General features: G+C 35.7%; 1 protein-coding gene across 1 annotated transcript in view; it reads left to right on the forward strand.

Moving 5' to 3' along the window:
- PKN2 (protein kinase N2) overlaps positions 1-17,963 on the forward strand; it is a 127,038-nt gene that overhangs the window by 65,536 nt on the left and 43,539 nt on the right. Inside the window, exons 4-6 of the mRNA XM_054592089.1 lie at positions 3,638-3,755; positions 4,073-4,218; positions 4,310-4,523. Of these exons, the coding sequence (XP_054448064.1) occupies positions 3,638-3,755; positions 4,073-4,218; positions 4,310-4,523 (478 nt within the window). The remainder of the gene's footprint in view (positions 1-3,637; positions 3,756-4,072; positions 4,219-4,309; positions 4,524-17,963) is intronic.

The following is a 17,963-nucleotide window of genomic DNA, read 5'->3' on the forward strand; positions in this document are numbered from 1 at the left end:
CTGATATCCCTATTATACGGATACTATTACGTTTCAGATTGTCCTGCATTTCCCTCAATGCCTCTTCATCCTTTTTGAGTCTTTTTTCATTTTCTTGTTCTTTCTGGCAGCATTTTTCTACCTTGTCCTCCAGCTTGCTGATTCGGTCCTCGGCTTCATTGAGGCTGCTTTTGATTTCTTCTGCTGTGTTCTTCAGTTCAGAAATTGTATTCTTCATATCCTCTTGTCTCTTATTGATCGTTTCTATGTCCTTTTCCATGCTGATATAGTTTGCAGTAAGTTCCTTGTCATTTCTCTGTAGTTTTTTATAATTCTCTCTGAGCTCACTGAGCTCATTGAGCTTCCTTAGAACCATTGTTTGGAACTCAATATCTGATAGTTTACTTGCCTCTTTTTCATTTAGTTTTCTTTCTGGGGATTCCTCCTTTTTCTTCGACTGTTTGTCTTCCCATTATTTGTGAGACTCTTCTTTTTTTGTTTCTGCTTCTTAAATTAATCTGTCTTGATTTCCTGGCTTTGTGGTGTGAACTTCTATGGTAGGAGACTGCCGTTTTTACTTTCTGGATGTGCCTCTGATGATGTCAGATGTTGACCCTGTCTGACCTTAGGCAGTGTGTTCAAGACTTCCAGGAATCTACTGTCTGTGGCTTTCTCTTTCAACTGTTAATCTAGTCACCCTGCACTCAGCAGGTCTGCTTAGACAGCTCAGGGCAAGGCAGAGTCCCTCCCAGGCGTGGGGTTATTGGGTCCGCTCACACCGCTACTGCTCAGTGGGGTAGTCTGCCTGAGCCAGATGGCTGCTGCATATGGGGGAGGACTCAGCACCAAGATCCCGCCAGCTACTCTCTCAGTTCTCTCCCCAAAGCCTCCTTCCCCAGTCTCTCAGGCACCTCTAGCCCACTCTGCCCTCGCCTCTGCCGGAGACCAGGGTAAGTGGCTGCAAATAAAAATGTATACATTGACACTTTAAACAGCTCTTTGCATTTCCAGCCAGCTGTCTCTGGCAGAGAGCAACCCTGCCTCTTTTCGCAGCTGGCTGTTTTCTGTGTACTTTTTGGGCTCTGGTGCTGTAGGCTGGAGATCTCCCCTTTTGGTTTAGACCCCACTCTTCTCAGGGTAATCCAGCTGGTTCTTTCAATATCCTTCTGGTGCTGCCGGCTGTGTGTGCCCCGCCCACCTTCTTGAGTCTCTACTGCACTTCATACCAGTTAGATTGCACTAAAGCTGATTCTTCTGTCTCCGAGATTATAAGGCTCCTCTCTCCCTATTGTTCAGTTGTTTGTTACAGGGGATTTCTCCCCAGTTTAGTTGTAATTCCAAGTTGGTCCTGGGAGGAGGTCAGTTTGACTTCCACTTACTTCTCCGCCCTCTAGATTCTCCAAAGCTCTATTTTAGAGTGGTATTCCCATTTACATGTATTTTCTTCAAGAAATACAAAGTTTGTAGAAAATAGGTAACCAAAATTTACAAAGGTAATGAGATTTGGGCCTAACTCTCTCTGATTGTAAAACATATTTGTCCCATTAAATTAGGAGCTTTAGGATACTGTTTTTCTCTTAATCTAATCTGGTCGCAATGAAGTTACTTTAAACCTCCATTTTTTTTTTGATGTTTGTCATCCTGGATAGGAAGAAGAATTAAAGTAAGAGAAAGGTATTTTCATTTTAAATTTGGAGGGTGAATAGGTGTATTCAGAAAAGCATATATAAGTTATAGACAAACACCAAATTCAAGATAGTATTTTTATTGGCAAAGCAGAAGTAACAAATATCATGTGTATGTGTGTGTGCATGTGCTTCTACGTAATTAAATTAATATTTAAGAAACTTAATAAACTATTTGAGTTTATTTCCTTGGTGTGAAATCTGAATACTTTATTTAATAAAGAATAAAATACGACTAGAAGTGCTTTCTTAAATGAGACCTTGGGAGCAGGAAACAAATGGATGAAAAATTTATAAATTTGCTAATTGCTTTTTTCTATTGTATATCAATCTAATTCGGTATTTAACGTATATACCTCAGTTTACTTTCTTTTTTTCCTTATATAATAACAATATTGTCTCTCCCACCACATACATCTCTCTTCTGCACTTTATTCAGTGTCAAAGCATATACTGTGTGTGTTTGATTTATTGAAATAATGCTGTATATCTAATGCTTGTGTCTTTGCTTCCAGTCTTGAGTCTCCTGGAAAATATAGATTGTATGTTATTTTATTTCCAAATTAATACTGACTACCTTAGTAGTGATAAAAGCAGAGATGCTTAAAAAATATTCAAAAATTGGTCTTTCTTGTGAAATAAGTGCTTCCTAATTTAGGCTCACTTTTATTTACCATTTTGTGTGTGTGTGTGTCTGTGTGTTGAAGCCTACCAGAGAGACTTTGACAACTAATGTAACATAGCATATGAAACTTCTGAAGAAAAATTCTCTATATTAGCCATCCTTGGCTGCTATAACAAATAATTACAAAATCGGTGGCTTAAAATCACACTCACTTATTGTGTTACAACCTTGTAATTGAGAATTCTGAAATGGATTTCATTGAGCTCAATCAAGGCGTTGACAGGGTTGTGTTCCCTTCTGGAAGATGTAGGGGAGAATTCATTTCCTTCTTCTTTCCAGCTTCTTTCCAGCTTCTTTCCCTCTGGTTTGGAAGCCAACAGTGGGTTCATTTCTTCTCACCTACCGCTTCTTCTCTGCCTCTTGCACATTTAAGTGCCCTGGAGATTATGTTGGGCACACCTGGTAATCCAAAGTAATCTCTATATTTTGAGATTGAGTGATGACCTAATACTGCTATCTTAATTCCCCTTTTGCCATGTAAAGTAACATATTCTCAAGGTTCCAGGATATGGACATCTCTGGGTGGGTTATTATTTTGTCTACCACACTTCCTAAAATGGTAAGTATTTTTGTGACTCTGTAATATTCACTGTTACTGGAACTAAACTGAGGGACAGTAGTAACCTATTTCACTTCAGAACCTGTCTGGAAGTCTTAATAGATGACAAGTTTATTTACCATAATTTCCACCATAGTTTTATTGAGAATGTCTCATTTTTTGACATTCAAGAGTTTCTAGGTACCTTTCTCATTACTACCAGTGTCAAAAAATGCTGTTCCCTTGTTTCTTTATCAGAATTTAAAGGAACACAAATACTGCTATGATTAGCTATTTTTAAAATGTGTCAACACATGTGAAGCTCCATGGAAGTTTAATGTAATGGGAGAGGAAGAGATTTTCTAAAAATTTCAGGCTTAGTGACTGAGACATCTATCACATACAATGCTGCTAAATATGAGAGTTATTGACAATGTTATAGGAAAATTATTTGTATTTTGTGTAAAGCAAAGAAAGAAGATTACAAATGTCAATTTGGATTTTTTAAAAACAAATAATAAAACTTACTTGTTTTCTCTCAAATTGTCTTTAATAACAGAGTTGTTTTTCTCTTTTGTCACCCTATCTGCTTGATGGCTTTTTTTAAAAAATGCGTGTGTGTGTGTGCGCGTGCACGCGCGCATAGTTCCCACACTATTGTTTTTCACTTTTTCATATCATTTGATCTTAGAAGCTATGAAAATGTTTTGTCTCGTTACCTGCTTACCTTTTCAAACTTACTTTTAACAGGATCGGAAACTCCATGGCACTGCTCAGCAACTGCTCCAGGACAGCAAGACAAAAATAGAAGTGATACGAATGCAGATTCTTCAGGCAGTACAGACCAATGAACTGGCTTTTGACAATGGTGATGAAATAGAGATAAATTGTCATGTTTATTATGGACCATGTGGTACTAAATAAATTTTATGTAAGAAAGATGCAGTGGTTTAAAATTGAGGAAGGGGCAGCAGGTGCCATTATGCTTATTTTGAGTTTTTAATCTTTTAGATTTGATCTATAAAAAGGCTCTATATCTCTCAATTGTATATATTGAGTATTCAGTTTTGTATGGACTAACTTTTAATGTGGTAAGATTTCAGTTTTTATAAGTTTTAATTATTACTATTAAAAAGGAAAGTAAATGGTTCGATTAAGTTTTTTTTTTTTTTCTCTCTCCTCTAGCAAAACCTGTCATAAGTCCTCTTGAACTTCGGATGGAAGAATTAAGGCATCATTTTAGGATAGAGTTTGCAGTAGCAGAAGGTGCAAAGAATGTAATGAAATTACTTGGCTCAGGAAAAGTAACAGACAGAAAAGCACTTTCAGAAGTAATTTTAAATAAAAATCTTAATTTAATAAATACATTACTCGAAGAATGTAGTTATTTAAGTGACAACAATTGTCTTTTCTCTGTTCAAGGCTCAAGCAAGGTTTAATGAATCAAGTCAGAAGTTGGACCTTTTAAAGTATTCATTAGAACAAAGATTAAATGAACTTCCCAAGAATCATCCCAAAAGCAGTATCATTATTGAGGAGCTTTCACTAGTCACATCGCCAACACAAAGTCCACGTCAAAGTATGATATCTACACAAAATCAGTATAGTACACTATCCAAACCAGCAGCACTAACAGGTACGTGGCACATATCTTCTGATTATTTTTGTTGTTTTTTTGGATACATCTGGTCCTGGTTTAATATATGAATTAAAAACTGTAGAGAATTTTTTTTTAACAGTATTGTTGTGAGATACACATAACATAAATTATTTTAACCATTTAAAAAATACAATTCAGAGGTATTTAGTATATTTCTAATGTTGTATAACTATTGCCACTATCTAGTTAAAGAGCATTTTCATTACCCCAGAAGGAAACCCCATACCCATTAAGTAGTCACTCCTCATTCCTCTTTCCCCCTGGCTTCTGGCAACCACTATTGGCTTTTGTCTCTGTAGATTTGTCTATTCTGGATATTTCCTTTAAATAAAATGTTATCATTCAAGGCCTTCTGCGTCTACCTTCTTTCATTTAGTGTACTGTTTTCAAGGTTTGTTCTTGTAGCATGTATCAGTACTTCATTCCTTTTTATGGCTAAATAATATTTCATTGTTTGGGTATATACCAGATTTTGTTTATTTATTCATCAAATGATGAACACTTAGTTTGTTGTCACCTTTTGACTATTGTAGGGGGAAAAAACAGCCTTTTTCTTTTTTTTTTTTTTTTTTACTACAACAAAAGGACTTGCTTCTGTCATTTTGTGATTTGTTTTCTACAAGTCTTAATTATTTTTTTCCCTGAATTCCTTTCATACTGCTTTCTTTTCTGTTTGAATTTTTCTACTTTACCTTTTAAATTCCCTTCTTTTTTCCTTTTCTGTATAACTTTCATTATTTAAGTTATTTTCTTGGTGGTTATCCTGGTGCTTACAGCTGTCATCCTAAATTTATAACATCATGTTTGAATTGGTACCAGTTTATTTTCAATAGCCTACAAAAATTCTGATCCTGTACAGCTGTTCCTCCCTGTCTTTATATTGTTTTCACAGATTATGTCTTTATACGTTGTGTGTCCATTAGCATAGACGATAATTATTGTATTATGCATTTGTATTTTAAGTCATAAAGGAAACAGAAAAAGTTAACAAACCAAAAATATAATACTGGCTTTTATATTTACCTATGAAGTTAATTTTACTGGTGTTATTTTTATCTGATGTTAAGTTACTGTCTAGTGTCCTTTCATTTTAATCTGAATGACTTAGCATTTCTTCTAGTCAGGTCTGCCTCATGACAGACTCCCTTAACTTTTGTGTTTTTGAGAATTTCTTATTTTCTTAATTTTTGAAGGATAGTTTTGCCATATGCTTATCCTTAGAATGCTTAGATGACAAGTTTTTATTTTATTCTTTCAGCACTTTACCAATGGCATCCCTATTCCTTCTAGCCTTTATGTTTTCTAGTGAAAAATAGGCTTTTAATCTTACTGCAAGTTTCTTGTAAGTGATAAGTTGCTTCTCTTTTGCTACTTTCAGGATTCCCGTCTGTCTTTGTTATTATACCATTTGATTGTAATATTTCTCATAATGATCATCTCTTTTGAGTTTATCCTAATTAGATTCTTTCAGCTTCTTTGTGGGTAGTTCCATGTCTTTCATTAGATTTGGGAAGTTTTCGACCTTTATTTCTTCATATATTCTTTCTGCTACATTCTCTTCTCTCTGGAGGCTCCCATAATGTGTATATTTGTATTCTTGATATTATCCCAGAAGTTGCTTGGTCTCTGTTTCCCTTTTTTATTTATTTTATTGTTCTGACAACACCAAATATTTATTGATGTACTGACATTTTGGGAGACCAGAGCTCAGAAGTAAACACAAAAACAAGAATCAGCATTCATAGATAACAGAAATTATAAGCATGAAGCAAGCAGACATCAGGAGTCAGAGTCTTCTCACCAGCAAGTTCCCATGAGCCCAGGCCACAAGCATGAATCACATCTCTGTTTTAAACCACCAAGATCTCCTAAAATCCTAGCTTTTGTAGGACTGGGAAAAAAAATCTCTCATAAAGGCCCTTAAACTAATCAAACCAGGTGACAAATAGGTTAGGTCAGTTGCAAACCATTTTTAATTCCATTAAGTTTTATTGATACCTCCTGTTGTTTTGTTTTACTTTTAATTAGGAACATGTACATTTAGTGTTGTTATATCTTATTGATCAATTTACTCCTGTCATTATAAATACTTCCATTTCTTTCTAAAAATACCCTTTGATAGGGAATTTACTTTGTCCATTATTATTAGCACCATACCATCCTTCTCATGTATAAAGGTAACCTACTGAATTTGTCCATTTTTTTATTTTCAGCCTGTTTGCTTTTTTAATTTAAAGTGAGATGTTTTATATTTATCATGTAAGTGACTCTTTATCTACTCTGAATATCTAATTTGAAGTTTTTAGTATACTGTAGTATTTCTTTCTCTCTTTTTTAAAAGCTTTAGTTATAAGTCATCTCTCTATCTATTGGAGATGGGTTCCAGGACCCCTTGCACATTCTAAACATCTACGGGTGCTCAGGTCCATTATATAACACGATGTAGTATTTGCATAAAACCTCTAGATGCAGAGAGCCAATTGTATATATAAACAGCACATATTTGATGTGTACAGTTTGGAAACTTTTGACATAACAACCCCCAGAAGGTTTCATGTATCCTTTATAAACCTTCCTATTACTTTTATTTTTGATATGTATTTAATTCTACAGTGTTGATGTTTGAATAGCATATGCACTGTTTTCTCTGTTTATTCTTTCCTGAACTTTGTAGTTGTTGAAACAAGTGCTGCTGTTACTCCCTTTCATTTCCTATACAACCTTTTAGTTATGCTTGTCTCTGTGTGTTTGTGTATGTGTTTATTGCATAATTTATAGATTGTTATTCATATTGAACTTACCACCATCTGTGATCAAAACACTCTCTTACTTCCAAATAAGTTGAAGAATTTTCTGAAGATATATTTGCAAATCCTTCCACACCACCCTTTCTTGTAGTAACATATTTTACTTACACAAATGCATTAATAATCTACATGTTGAGTATTAATTTTACTTAAAAGAGCTAAAAACTTTAAGAATATAGTTTACTTTTTTCAGAGTATTTTTCTCAGAAAACAAAACATTGCCTTTATATTTAGTGATTCATTTCTTCTTTCTTTTCCTTCTTTTGTGATTTCCTCTGCTATTATTTTCCTTAGCTCATAAAATTTCTTCTAGCTTTTATTGTTTAAAGATGTACTAGAGTCTAATTCTTTTGCATTTTTCTTGTATATTTCACCTTAATTTTTAAAGAATATTGTCAGTGGATATAAAAATCTCATTTTCTTTCAAAATGCGATTTTATGATTTTCTTTTAAAATCTGATTTCGTTGTATTCTGGCTTCCATATTTCCATTATGAGACGTCAGCTGTAATAGTTACTCAGTGATTCTCTTCATGTAATGTCCCTCATTCCCCCACTGCTCCAATAATGTAGAATTATGTTTACTTTTTTTCATTTTGCTGCCCCTTAGACTGGATGTTTTCAAGTGACCTGTTGTAAAGTTTGCTGATTCTTCTGCCTGCTCAGATATGCTGTTGAACCTCTCTAGTAAACTTTTAATATTTCAGTTATTATACTTTTCAGCTCTGGGATTTCTATCTGGATCTATTTATAAATTCTATATGTTTATTAACATTCTCAGTTTTTTTAAACATCATTCTTTTTTTCCCTTTGGTTTCCTTGAGGTCGTTGGGTATATGTAAGGACAGGTGATACAAATTCTTTGTCTAATAAATCCAGTGTTGTAGCTTCTGCATGGACAGTTGCTATTAATTCTCCTTGTCTTGTGCACCAGCCATACTGTCTTATTTCTGTGTTTACCTCATAATTTTTTGTTGAAAACTGCATGTTATAAATATTATAATGTGTAATTTCAGATGGTAGAATAGGGAAATGCTAAGCCAACTTCCCACAATCACATCAGAATTACAACTGAATTACTAAACAACCATCATTGAGAACCACCTGAAGTCTGTCTCAACAGAAGTCCTATTACTAAGGATATACAGAAGAAGCCATATTGAAACTGTTAGGAGGGGCAGAGAGACAAACAGTTGATCCCACACTCACATGCGGCAGTTAAAAACTATGGGGGACATTTTGGATGTGGAGGTCCCCCTTGATGAATGAGGGGTCCCAACTCGACACCAGGCCTCCAGCCCAGAGTTCCAGGGCTGGGATGAGAAGTCTCCAGAAGTTCTGGCTGTGAAAAGCAGCGGAGAGATTGTGGCTTAGTGAGATGGAGGACTTCTAGAGACCCAGGCATTCCTCTTAAAGGAACCTTTCATGGGCTCATTCGCTGACGGACTCACTCTCTCTAGGCTTCAGTGTTGGGGCTGCAGCTCGAAAGGTGCCAGAAACACATGGGAGGAATAGAATTGTCTGACTTCAAGGTATGGGCTGGAAGGGCAGCTTTCTCCCAGACAGAAGCGTGATCAGAAGCCATGTCCCTTTAATGAGCCCTCCCCCAATCCAGCCTGCATGTTCAGGTGGGAACAGTATCTGAGTCCCTATCAACCTACATAACACTCTTTGCCCTGCCCTGATGATTCCATGAGATGCTGCCTCATCCAACTTGCCTACCCAAGCCCCTTCCAGTGGCGTTTCCATACAAGTGGCCTTGGATCACGCTGCGGACATTCTTAAAATCAGACAGCTGAGGTTCACAAATCCCAAACATTCAGCATCTGGCCTTGGCATGCTTCGTATTTCTTGATACTAAGCAGCACCAAACCCAGCACTAATGGTATAGCTTGCCTCAGTCCACAGATTAACCTCTCCCAGACACCTTCAAGCCCTGCGCAAGTTGCCACCTTCTGCAGATCACTTTGTAGTTCATACCACATGGCTCCAGGCAGGGCAGAGGTAACAACTCACCTGCACCAAAGTTCTTTTCAGGAGACCCCAAAACTAATATACCCTGGTGGCCAGCTTCAGACTACAACAGAGCACAATCCAACCACCTCCACAAATGTCACACCCAAAGGGCCAACTCAGCAGGCAACAGAACCCCGCTGAAGGGAATCCTATTTGTGGGGTGGGCCTCTGCACAGCTTATCTCTATTGTAGTCACGGCCAGTCCTCAGAGCCAATCAGCCTGAAGGTCAGTCCCTCTCATTGACCTGCCAACAGCGGTCCAGGCTCAACTAAAACAGGAGAGCAGACATAAACCACACAAGGGACACACTTGGAGCACCTGACTCTGGTGATCAGAGACTGTGCCACTGGTCTCCACAGGATACCTACTACATAAGGCCATTCTACCGAGACCAAGAGGTATAGCAGCTCAGCCTAATACATGGAAACAAACACAGGGAGGCTGCCAAAATGAGAAGGCAAAGAGACATGTTCCAAATGAGAGAACAGACTAAAACTCCAGAAAAAGAAACAAAATGGAGCCAAGCAATTTGCCAGATGTAGAGTTCAAAACAACAGTTACAAAGGTACTAAATGATCTCAGTGAGAACTTCAACAAAGATATAGGAATCATAAAGATGGAGATAGGAAACATAAAAAAGAACAATCAGAAATGAAAAATACTTTAGAGGGAATTAACAGTAAGATTAGAAGAACCAGAGGACCAAATCCAATTTGGAAGAGATAGTAGCAGAAAACACCCAGTCAGAATAGCAAAAATACAGTTCTGTGCAGACCCAGAGTTACATCACAGTAGTCTTGACTGCGTTGTTGCCACTGTCACTTGATAATGCAGATCTTCGTGAAGACCTTGGGTAAGACTATCACCCTCGGGGTCAAGCCCAGTGACACCCTCAAGAATGTCAAGGCCAAGATCCAAGACAAGGAAGGCATCCCTCCTGACCACAAGAGGGTGGTCTTTGCTGGGAAACAACTGGAAGATGGATGCATCCTGTCTGACGACGGCATCCAGAAAGAGTCCACTCTGCACCTGGTCTGCGCTTGAGGGGTTGTTTCTAAGTTTCCCCTTTTAAGCTTTCAACACGTTTAATTGCGCTTTCATTCAACAAGGTTGTTGCATTCCTCTCTCTCCCCAAATAGAAAAAAGAATTTTAAAAAATGAGAACAGTTTAAGGGTCCTCTGGGACAACAGCAAGTGTACTAACATTGGCATCAAAAGGACACCAGAAGGAGAAGAGAGAGCAAGGAATTGAAAACTTATTTGAAGAAAAATGACAGAAAACTCACTCAACCTGGCAAAGAAAACAGACCTACAAACCTAGGAAGCTCAAACGCTAGCAAGACAAACCCAAAGATTAATTAAAATGGCAAAGGTGGCAGTTTCCAGTCTAATTCCAGAGTTTGAGAAATTGTACAGTTGCCCAACAGATAAACACATCCCATTAGGATAGTTATTTAAGAATGAAGGTTACTTTTTAAAGTTATGTGTATTATTTTTTCATATAGTTACTAATCTGTTACAATATTCTGTGAAACAGAACTGTTAGGTATATCTTTCAGGAGCAGAGTGAAAATATTGAAACACTAGGTTACCAGGAATTGAGAAAGCTTGGGAATGTCTTGTCTAAAACCTCCATTTCAGATGTTTTAAATAGTTATTATTTAAAGTGTTCTGTCTTTCTAGCTACATATTCTATAACTCCTACCATGAAACTTCTGTCACAATTAACTGGTTTGTGCACAGTGCCTGCCTAATGCCTTTGCTTTATTATCCAACTTTTTATTATATTTTTTAAAATCAAAATTGGAATATAAACCTGTGAAGAATAAAGGCCTTGTTATCTACTTCCATGTAATCCTAACCCCTACCACAAATCTCTTAATACAGGGTGGGACAAAAGTAGATTTTGAATTGGTTCGTATGAAAAACAGTATAGTAATTAGTAAATAACAGTATAAGAATAAGTTCTATGCTTTACATACTTACAACTGTAATCCTCGTTTTGCCCCACCATGTACATTCAGCAGATACAGTAATCCCCTCTTATCTGAGAGCATCCAAGACCCCTCTGGATGCCTGAAACCACAGATAGAACTGAACCCCCATATGTACTGTTTTTTCCTATACATACATACCTACGAAAAAACTTAATTTATAAATTAAGCCCAATAAGAGATTAACTACATTAAAAATAGAACAATGCCCTGGTCAGTGTGGCTCTCAGTTGGAGCATCATCCTGTAACTGAAAGGTTGCAGGATTGGTTCCCAGTCCAGGCACGTACACTGTGGTCTGGGCGTGTGCAGTCTCTGAACCAGGCACATATGGAAGACAACCAGTTGATGCTTCTCTCTTGCATCTGTTTTTGTCTCTCTTTCTCTTTAAAGGCAATGAAAAAATGTCTTCGAGTGAGGATAAAATAAATAAATACTTTTAAAAATAGAACAATTACAATAATATAATGTAATAAAAGTTCTGTGAATGTGAGGTTTCTCACCTTTCTTCTTGTGCTGTTATAGGATGATAAAATTCCAAACGTATTCCTGAATGTGTATAACCATATCCTACTTGAAGTAAAAGGCTTGGTATCACCCATTTCAGGGGATCCCTTGCTGAAGTCTTTGTATAGGCTCAGTACTTCATAGTGCAACATGCTGCTGTCATTCAAAACATGTTTTCTGTTTATGTCTTCCACCCACAAATTTAATGTCCTTTCTGTCATATCCGAGCACACATAATCATGTACTGTGGCTGTAACTTTTGCAGGTTGAAGTATAACATCAAAACTAACAAGAATTTCTTCTTCTTCCTTCACAATTTCACACACAGAAAATTTGTTTTTACAGTTGATCTTAGCAACCTCAGTGTAGAATTTTTTTTCTTATTTAGTCAAAAACTTTCACCTTTTCACCTAAAGGATGCACTTTATGGCTTCTCTTTGGAATATCCAAATTGCTAGCATCGCTGCTCATGTGCTTTGGGGCCATTAAGTAAAATAAGGGTTACTTGAACACAAGCTCTATGATACCATGGCAATGAATCTGATAGCTGAAACAACTGAAAAGTGACTAATGGGTTGTTAGCTTATAGATTGTGGATCCACTGGACAGAGGGATGATTCATGTCCCAGGCAGGAAGGAGCAGAATAGTGTGAGATTTCATCATGTAACTCAGAACAGCACACAAATAAACCTGTAAGTTGTTTATTTCTGGAATTTTTTCATTTAATATAGTGAGACTGAGGTTGACCATGTGTAATTGAAACTGGAAAGCAAAACTATGAATAAGGGAGCAGTAATATACTCAGTAGATTATAAGGCAGGGACTGTATTATCTAAGTTTCACCATCTTATGGTTCTGGACATGAATATTCAGGAACTTCTGAATGATTCATTGATTAAAATATTTAGAAACAAATATTAGAAATGTTTCTAGAAAAACAATGAACATGGATAGAAATTTTTTTCTTTCCTATTTAGTTGTTACCTCTCCTCAATTCTTTAATCTCTCTTCAGTTATTTTCCTTTCCTTTATTCCCTTAGTGAACTTTACTCAAAGTAATGTAAATTGCCAGTCTAATACATTTTGGTTTTAAAAAAGACATTTTAATTTTTTTTTTAATTTCTTTAAGTTCCTACTGGACCTGAAACTGTGTATATGGGGTAACTAGAAGGAGAAATGGTATTAATATTCATAAAGGTCTAGACATGATGAAGGATTAGCATGGATAAGTAGTAGGAGCATTTACTGTCCTGAGTTTTTCACTGAATGTTGTTGTTTATGCTTTGTCTCATTTGTACTTTGGTTTATTTTGTGGTTGTAGGATTATAGTACTGAAATTTACATGTTTGTTGCTACTTTGACATAAGGTATAATTGAATCCTTTTGGTCCACATTTTGAGACATATACTAGTTTTCATAAAAGAAGATTTCCTCAGAATTAAAAAATGCTACTCAATTGTAAAACAATGAAATGCTGAATTGGTAAAATGTAATTTTTATATAAAGTAGTTTTTCCAGAAACTTAAAAAAAAATGCAGTTACTTGTTCTAATGGAATTCATAGGTACTGCTTATGAATATAAACATTCACTTCTTGGATTTGCTTGTTTTAAAAATTTCATATTGTAGGTTATAAAAGTAAAAAATGTAATTTTCAGCTGTTTCTAATACAGTTATATGCAATTGCAATTGTATTACCTCATAAAGGCAAGAAACTTCTAGATGCTTAATAAAGGTCTTAAATCCCTCCAGACTTTTTTTCTAAATGAAAACAGGTGTTGAGCATTGTTATCTCCTAATAATTGAAATTACTAAAATATTTAATAAGCTACCAGGGTTTGAGGTAGTAGCCAGATGGTTTCAGTTTCCCCAGGATTACTTTTACAGCTCAGCATTTTCACCGAAAATGAGCTGTTTGCCAGCTTAACAACAAAAAAGCAAATAAACCACACAAATATCAGTTGTTTCTTTTGAACTAAAATTAAAATGGAATCTATTGTACTTAATCTGCCTTAACACTTTGCAGTTAGATAAGATTTTCATAGCCTAGCCAAACATAAGAGTGAAGCTTCTCCCACCGCACTTTTAGTAACTTTATGGAGACATAATTTACTACCATGGAATTCACCCATTTTACGTATACAATTTTCTAATTTTTAGTAAATATATATAGTTGTGCCACAATCATCAACATCCAGTTATTAGAACTTAATTGAGGTATAATTGACATGCAATAAACTACACAGTTAAAGTTATAATGTGAGAAGTTTTGTCATATTTACAGACATGAAACCATCACCACAACGAGGATAATTATGACCATATTCTGCCATGTATAATGTGCACCGTTTTGCTGAAATTTTTTGAGGGAAAAATAAGGATGCACATTATACATGGGTAATACCTGAAATACCTTGTATATGTTCTTGTATTTTGTTGTTATTTGTTAATAAGATATCTTGTACCATAATATGTTAAAAAATAAATGCTAAAATTCCTTTATAATACAAAATAAACAAGTATCTAAATATAAATAAATACATAATTGAATTGAAAAATTAAAACAAAGATTTTTTTTCCTGAAAGTTTGGACCAAAAATATGGGTGCGCATTACACACAGTAAATGTGGTATATCCATCATTCCCAAAAGTGTCCTCATGTGCTTCTATGTAATCTCTCTTCTCTTCTCATGCTCTCCTTCCTCACAGCTATCCCTAGGCAATCACTGATCTCTTTTTCTCTCACTAGATACTAGTTTGCATTTTGTAGAATTTTTTATCAAAGGAATCACAGTATGTACTGTTTTCTTTGCTTGGGAGGGGTAATTTGTCCATTTTCACTCTAATTATTTTGATTTTCATCTGTGTTGTGTGTATCAGTAGTTTCCACTTATTGTAAGTATTCTCTTGTGTGGATATACCATAATTTATTTATCCTTTCACCTGCAGTTGATATTTGAGTTGTTTTCCTTTTGTATTTTTTAAAATACAGCTGTTAATAACATCCATGTACAGTGTTTGTGTAAACAGGTTTCGGTTCACTTGGGTAAAGACCTAGGGATGGCTGGATCATATGGTAGTCTTCTGATAGTGGATTCTTTACTTACTTTATATCAGAACGTCTTAATTTTTAAAAGATATTTTCAGTGGCTTTAAAATTCAAATATCACAGTTTCTTTGTTTTTTTTCCTGCAGTATTTCATAGAAGACAGAGTTGCTTCTCTGTCTTGCTTTCATTGTTTCTAGTGAATAATCTACTGGTGTCTTAATCTTTGTATATAACATGCCTTTTTCTCTGACTGCTTATAATACTTCCTTTTATAACTTGAGAAATTTGATTATTCTAACCATTAGTGAGATTTACTTTTTTTTCCTTTTGCTTGGTGTTTATTGAACTTTTTTTAAAGATTTTATTTTTATTTATTTTTAGAGAGAGGAGAAGGGAGAGAGAGAAATATTGATGTGTGAGAGAAACATGGATCAGTTGCCTCTCTCCATGCACCCTAACCAGGGACCAAGCCCACAAGCCAGGCATGTGCCCTGACCAGGAACCCAACCTTTGACATTTCGCTTTGTGGGACGACGCTCAACTAACTGAGCCATGCTGGTCAGAGCTTTATTGAACTTGTTGGGTACTTCTTGAGTTTATAGTTTTCAAAGATTTAGAAAATTTTCAGCCGTTATTTTTTCAAATATATTTTCTGTCCCCTCTTCTCTCTTACTCTTCATTAGGAACTTCAGTTATACATATATTAGGCCACTTGAAGCTAAACTCACAGTTCACATATACATTATTATTGTTTTTTTCCCCCAAGTCACTATACTTTATAATTTCTATTGCTGTAGCTTCAAGTTCATCGGTCTTACTCAGTGTATAATCTGCTAACTAATCCCATCGATGCTTTTTTTTTTTCTTTAAACCTCAGACAATGTGGTTTTCATCTCTAGAACTCTGTTTTGGGTCTCTTTTGATATTTTCTATGTCTCTATTCAACTTTTGAATAGATGGAATATAGTTATAATAACTGTGTGAATGTCTATCTGCCTCCTAACATTTATGACATTTTTAGATTGGTTTTTTGATTTTTTTTTTTTAATTATAGTTTCTAGTTTTCTGTTTATTTGCTTACCTGCTATAATAGACAAAATTTTAAGAATGACCAGTGGAACACCTTTTCTTTAAATATGATGGGACATCACTTATGTGATATATATGGTAAAGGGGATTTTGCTTATACGGTTAAGGTTACTATTAATTCCTTGACTTTTGAGTTAATGTAAAGGGCAGTTATCTGTTCAGGGTTAATACAATCACATGGGCCCCTTAAAAGCAGAGAATTTTCAGAGACTCATGGCAAAGGGGAAATCAAAGGGATCTGAATCATGAACGTTATTGCTGGCTTGGAGAGGGAGGGAGCCACCAGAGCTTGAAAACATTTCCTAGCTCTTAGCCAGCAAGAAAATAGCATTCCCAGTCCAATGGCTGCAAGAAACTGGGTTCTGCCAACAACCTGAATGAGTTTAGAAGCCTGTTTTTCTTAAGAGCTTCCAGATAAGAGCTCTGCCTGGCAAACATGAAGATTTCAGCCTTGAGATCTGATCTGAGATTGCAGACCAGCCCACCCAGGCTCTGACCTACAGAACTGTGAGATGGTAAATGGGTGTAGTTTCAGATTACTAAGTTTCTGATAAATGAATATGCAGCAGTAGAAAACAAATACAGCTGATAATGTCTGACATTTTGAATTTTAGCTTTTGGGGTGCTGGATATTTATATATTTATAAATATTCTTGAGCTTTGTTAAGAATGTTAAGTTACTTTGTTAAGAATTAAGTTACTTGGAAACAGTTTGATATTTTGAGGATTGCTTTTAGGATTTGTTATTATGGGACCAGAGCATTTTTAGTCTAAGGGTAATTAAACTTAACTTCTGGGTCAAGACTGAATACTTGATCAGAGGAACCCTCTGTAAATCCAAGGAGTTCTGTCTCTGGTCATCTCTCTTCTTCATTCTGCCTATGAATTCTGGCTGCCTTGGTCATTTCATTCTCAGTTCTGTCTCCTTAATTCAGGTAGTCTACTTGGCTCCACCCAAGAGACTCCCTCCTTATACTGTGTCCTGGACATTCTTAAGGCAGTAAACTATCCATCTTAGGGCCCATGTCATTTGTTTCCTACCTATTGGGGGATCACTGTTCTTCATTGCCTGGTGTCCAATGTCTTTAATACTGTTTTTTCAAATATATTGTCTGATTTTTTCTTTTAAGTTGTTTCAGTTGAAAGCAAATCTAGGCTTTTTCATTCTGTTAAAAAGCCCTTTGGCCCTGGCCAGTGTGGCTCAGTTGTTTGGAGCATCATCCTGTAAACTGAAAGGTCACAGGGTTTGTTACCCGATCAGGGCCTGTTCCTGGGTTGTGGGTTCATTTGGGACTTGTACAAACGGCAACCGATCGGTGTTTTTCTCTCACATCAATGTTTCTCACTCTATCTTTCCCTCTTTTCCCCTCTTTCTAATATCAATAAGCATGTCTTTGGGTGAAGATTAAAAAAAAAGTTTTTTTAAAGCCCTTTGGTTACTATTAAATATTTTTAAAACTTTAAGTAAAATTAAGTTTTAATCATTTGTTTAATGGAATAGCTTTTATCAAGGAATAGGGAATACACTTTCTAAAGTGTCATGCTATAAGCAACCATTTTTAAATCTTAGTACGCTATCTCTAGCCCAAATGATGACATAGCCATATTTCCAGGTTCTCTAACTCATAGTTCCTCCTTTTCATTTTTGAACACCATTAGTATTTATTTGCCTAGGGAAATTGCAATTATTTGGTGCTTGGATAATTACAACCCATAATTATTTAACTAAACTATTAGCATGAGAAGATAATGTTATATTACATCTTCAAACAGAACAGAAATCCATTTATTTATGCTAAAGAAACCTGTAAAGTCCTTTTCTATGTTATCTACATAACTATTAAACATAGCTGTTATTCTCATAGTCAGAGTTCTAATTTTTTTATGTTTATTTTAATAGGCATTATTTTGCTTTATGTTTTCCCTCCCTTATGTTCTATCCTCATAAATCTATA

Source organism: Pteronotus mesoamericanus, unplaced genomic scaffold (assembly GCF_021234165.1).
Source record: "Pteronotus mesoamericanus isolate MK-2021 breed Mesoamerican mustached bat unplaced genomic scaffold, CSHL_Meso_final scaffold_31, whole genome shotgun sequence".
NCBI lineage: Eukaryota > Metazoa > Chordata > Mammalia > Chiroptera > Mormoopidae > Pteronotus > Pteronotus mesoamericanus.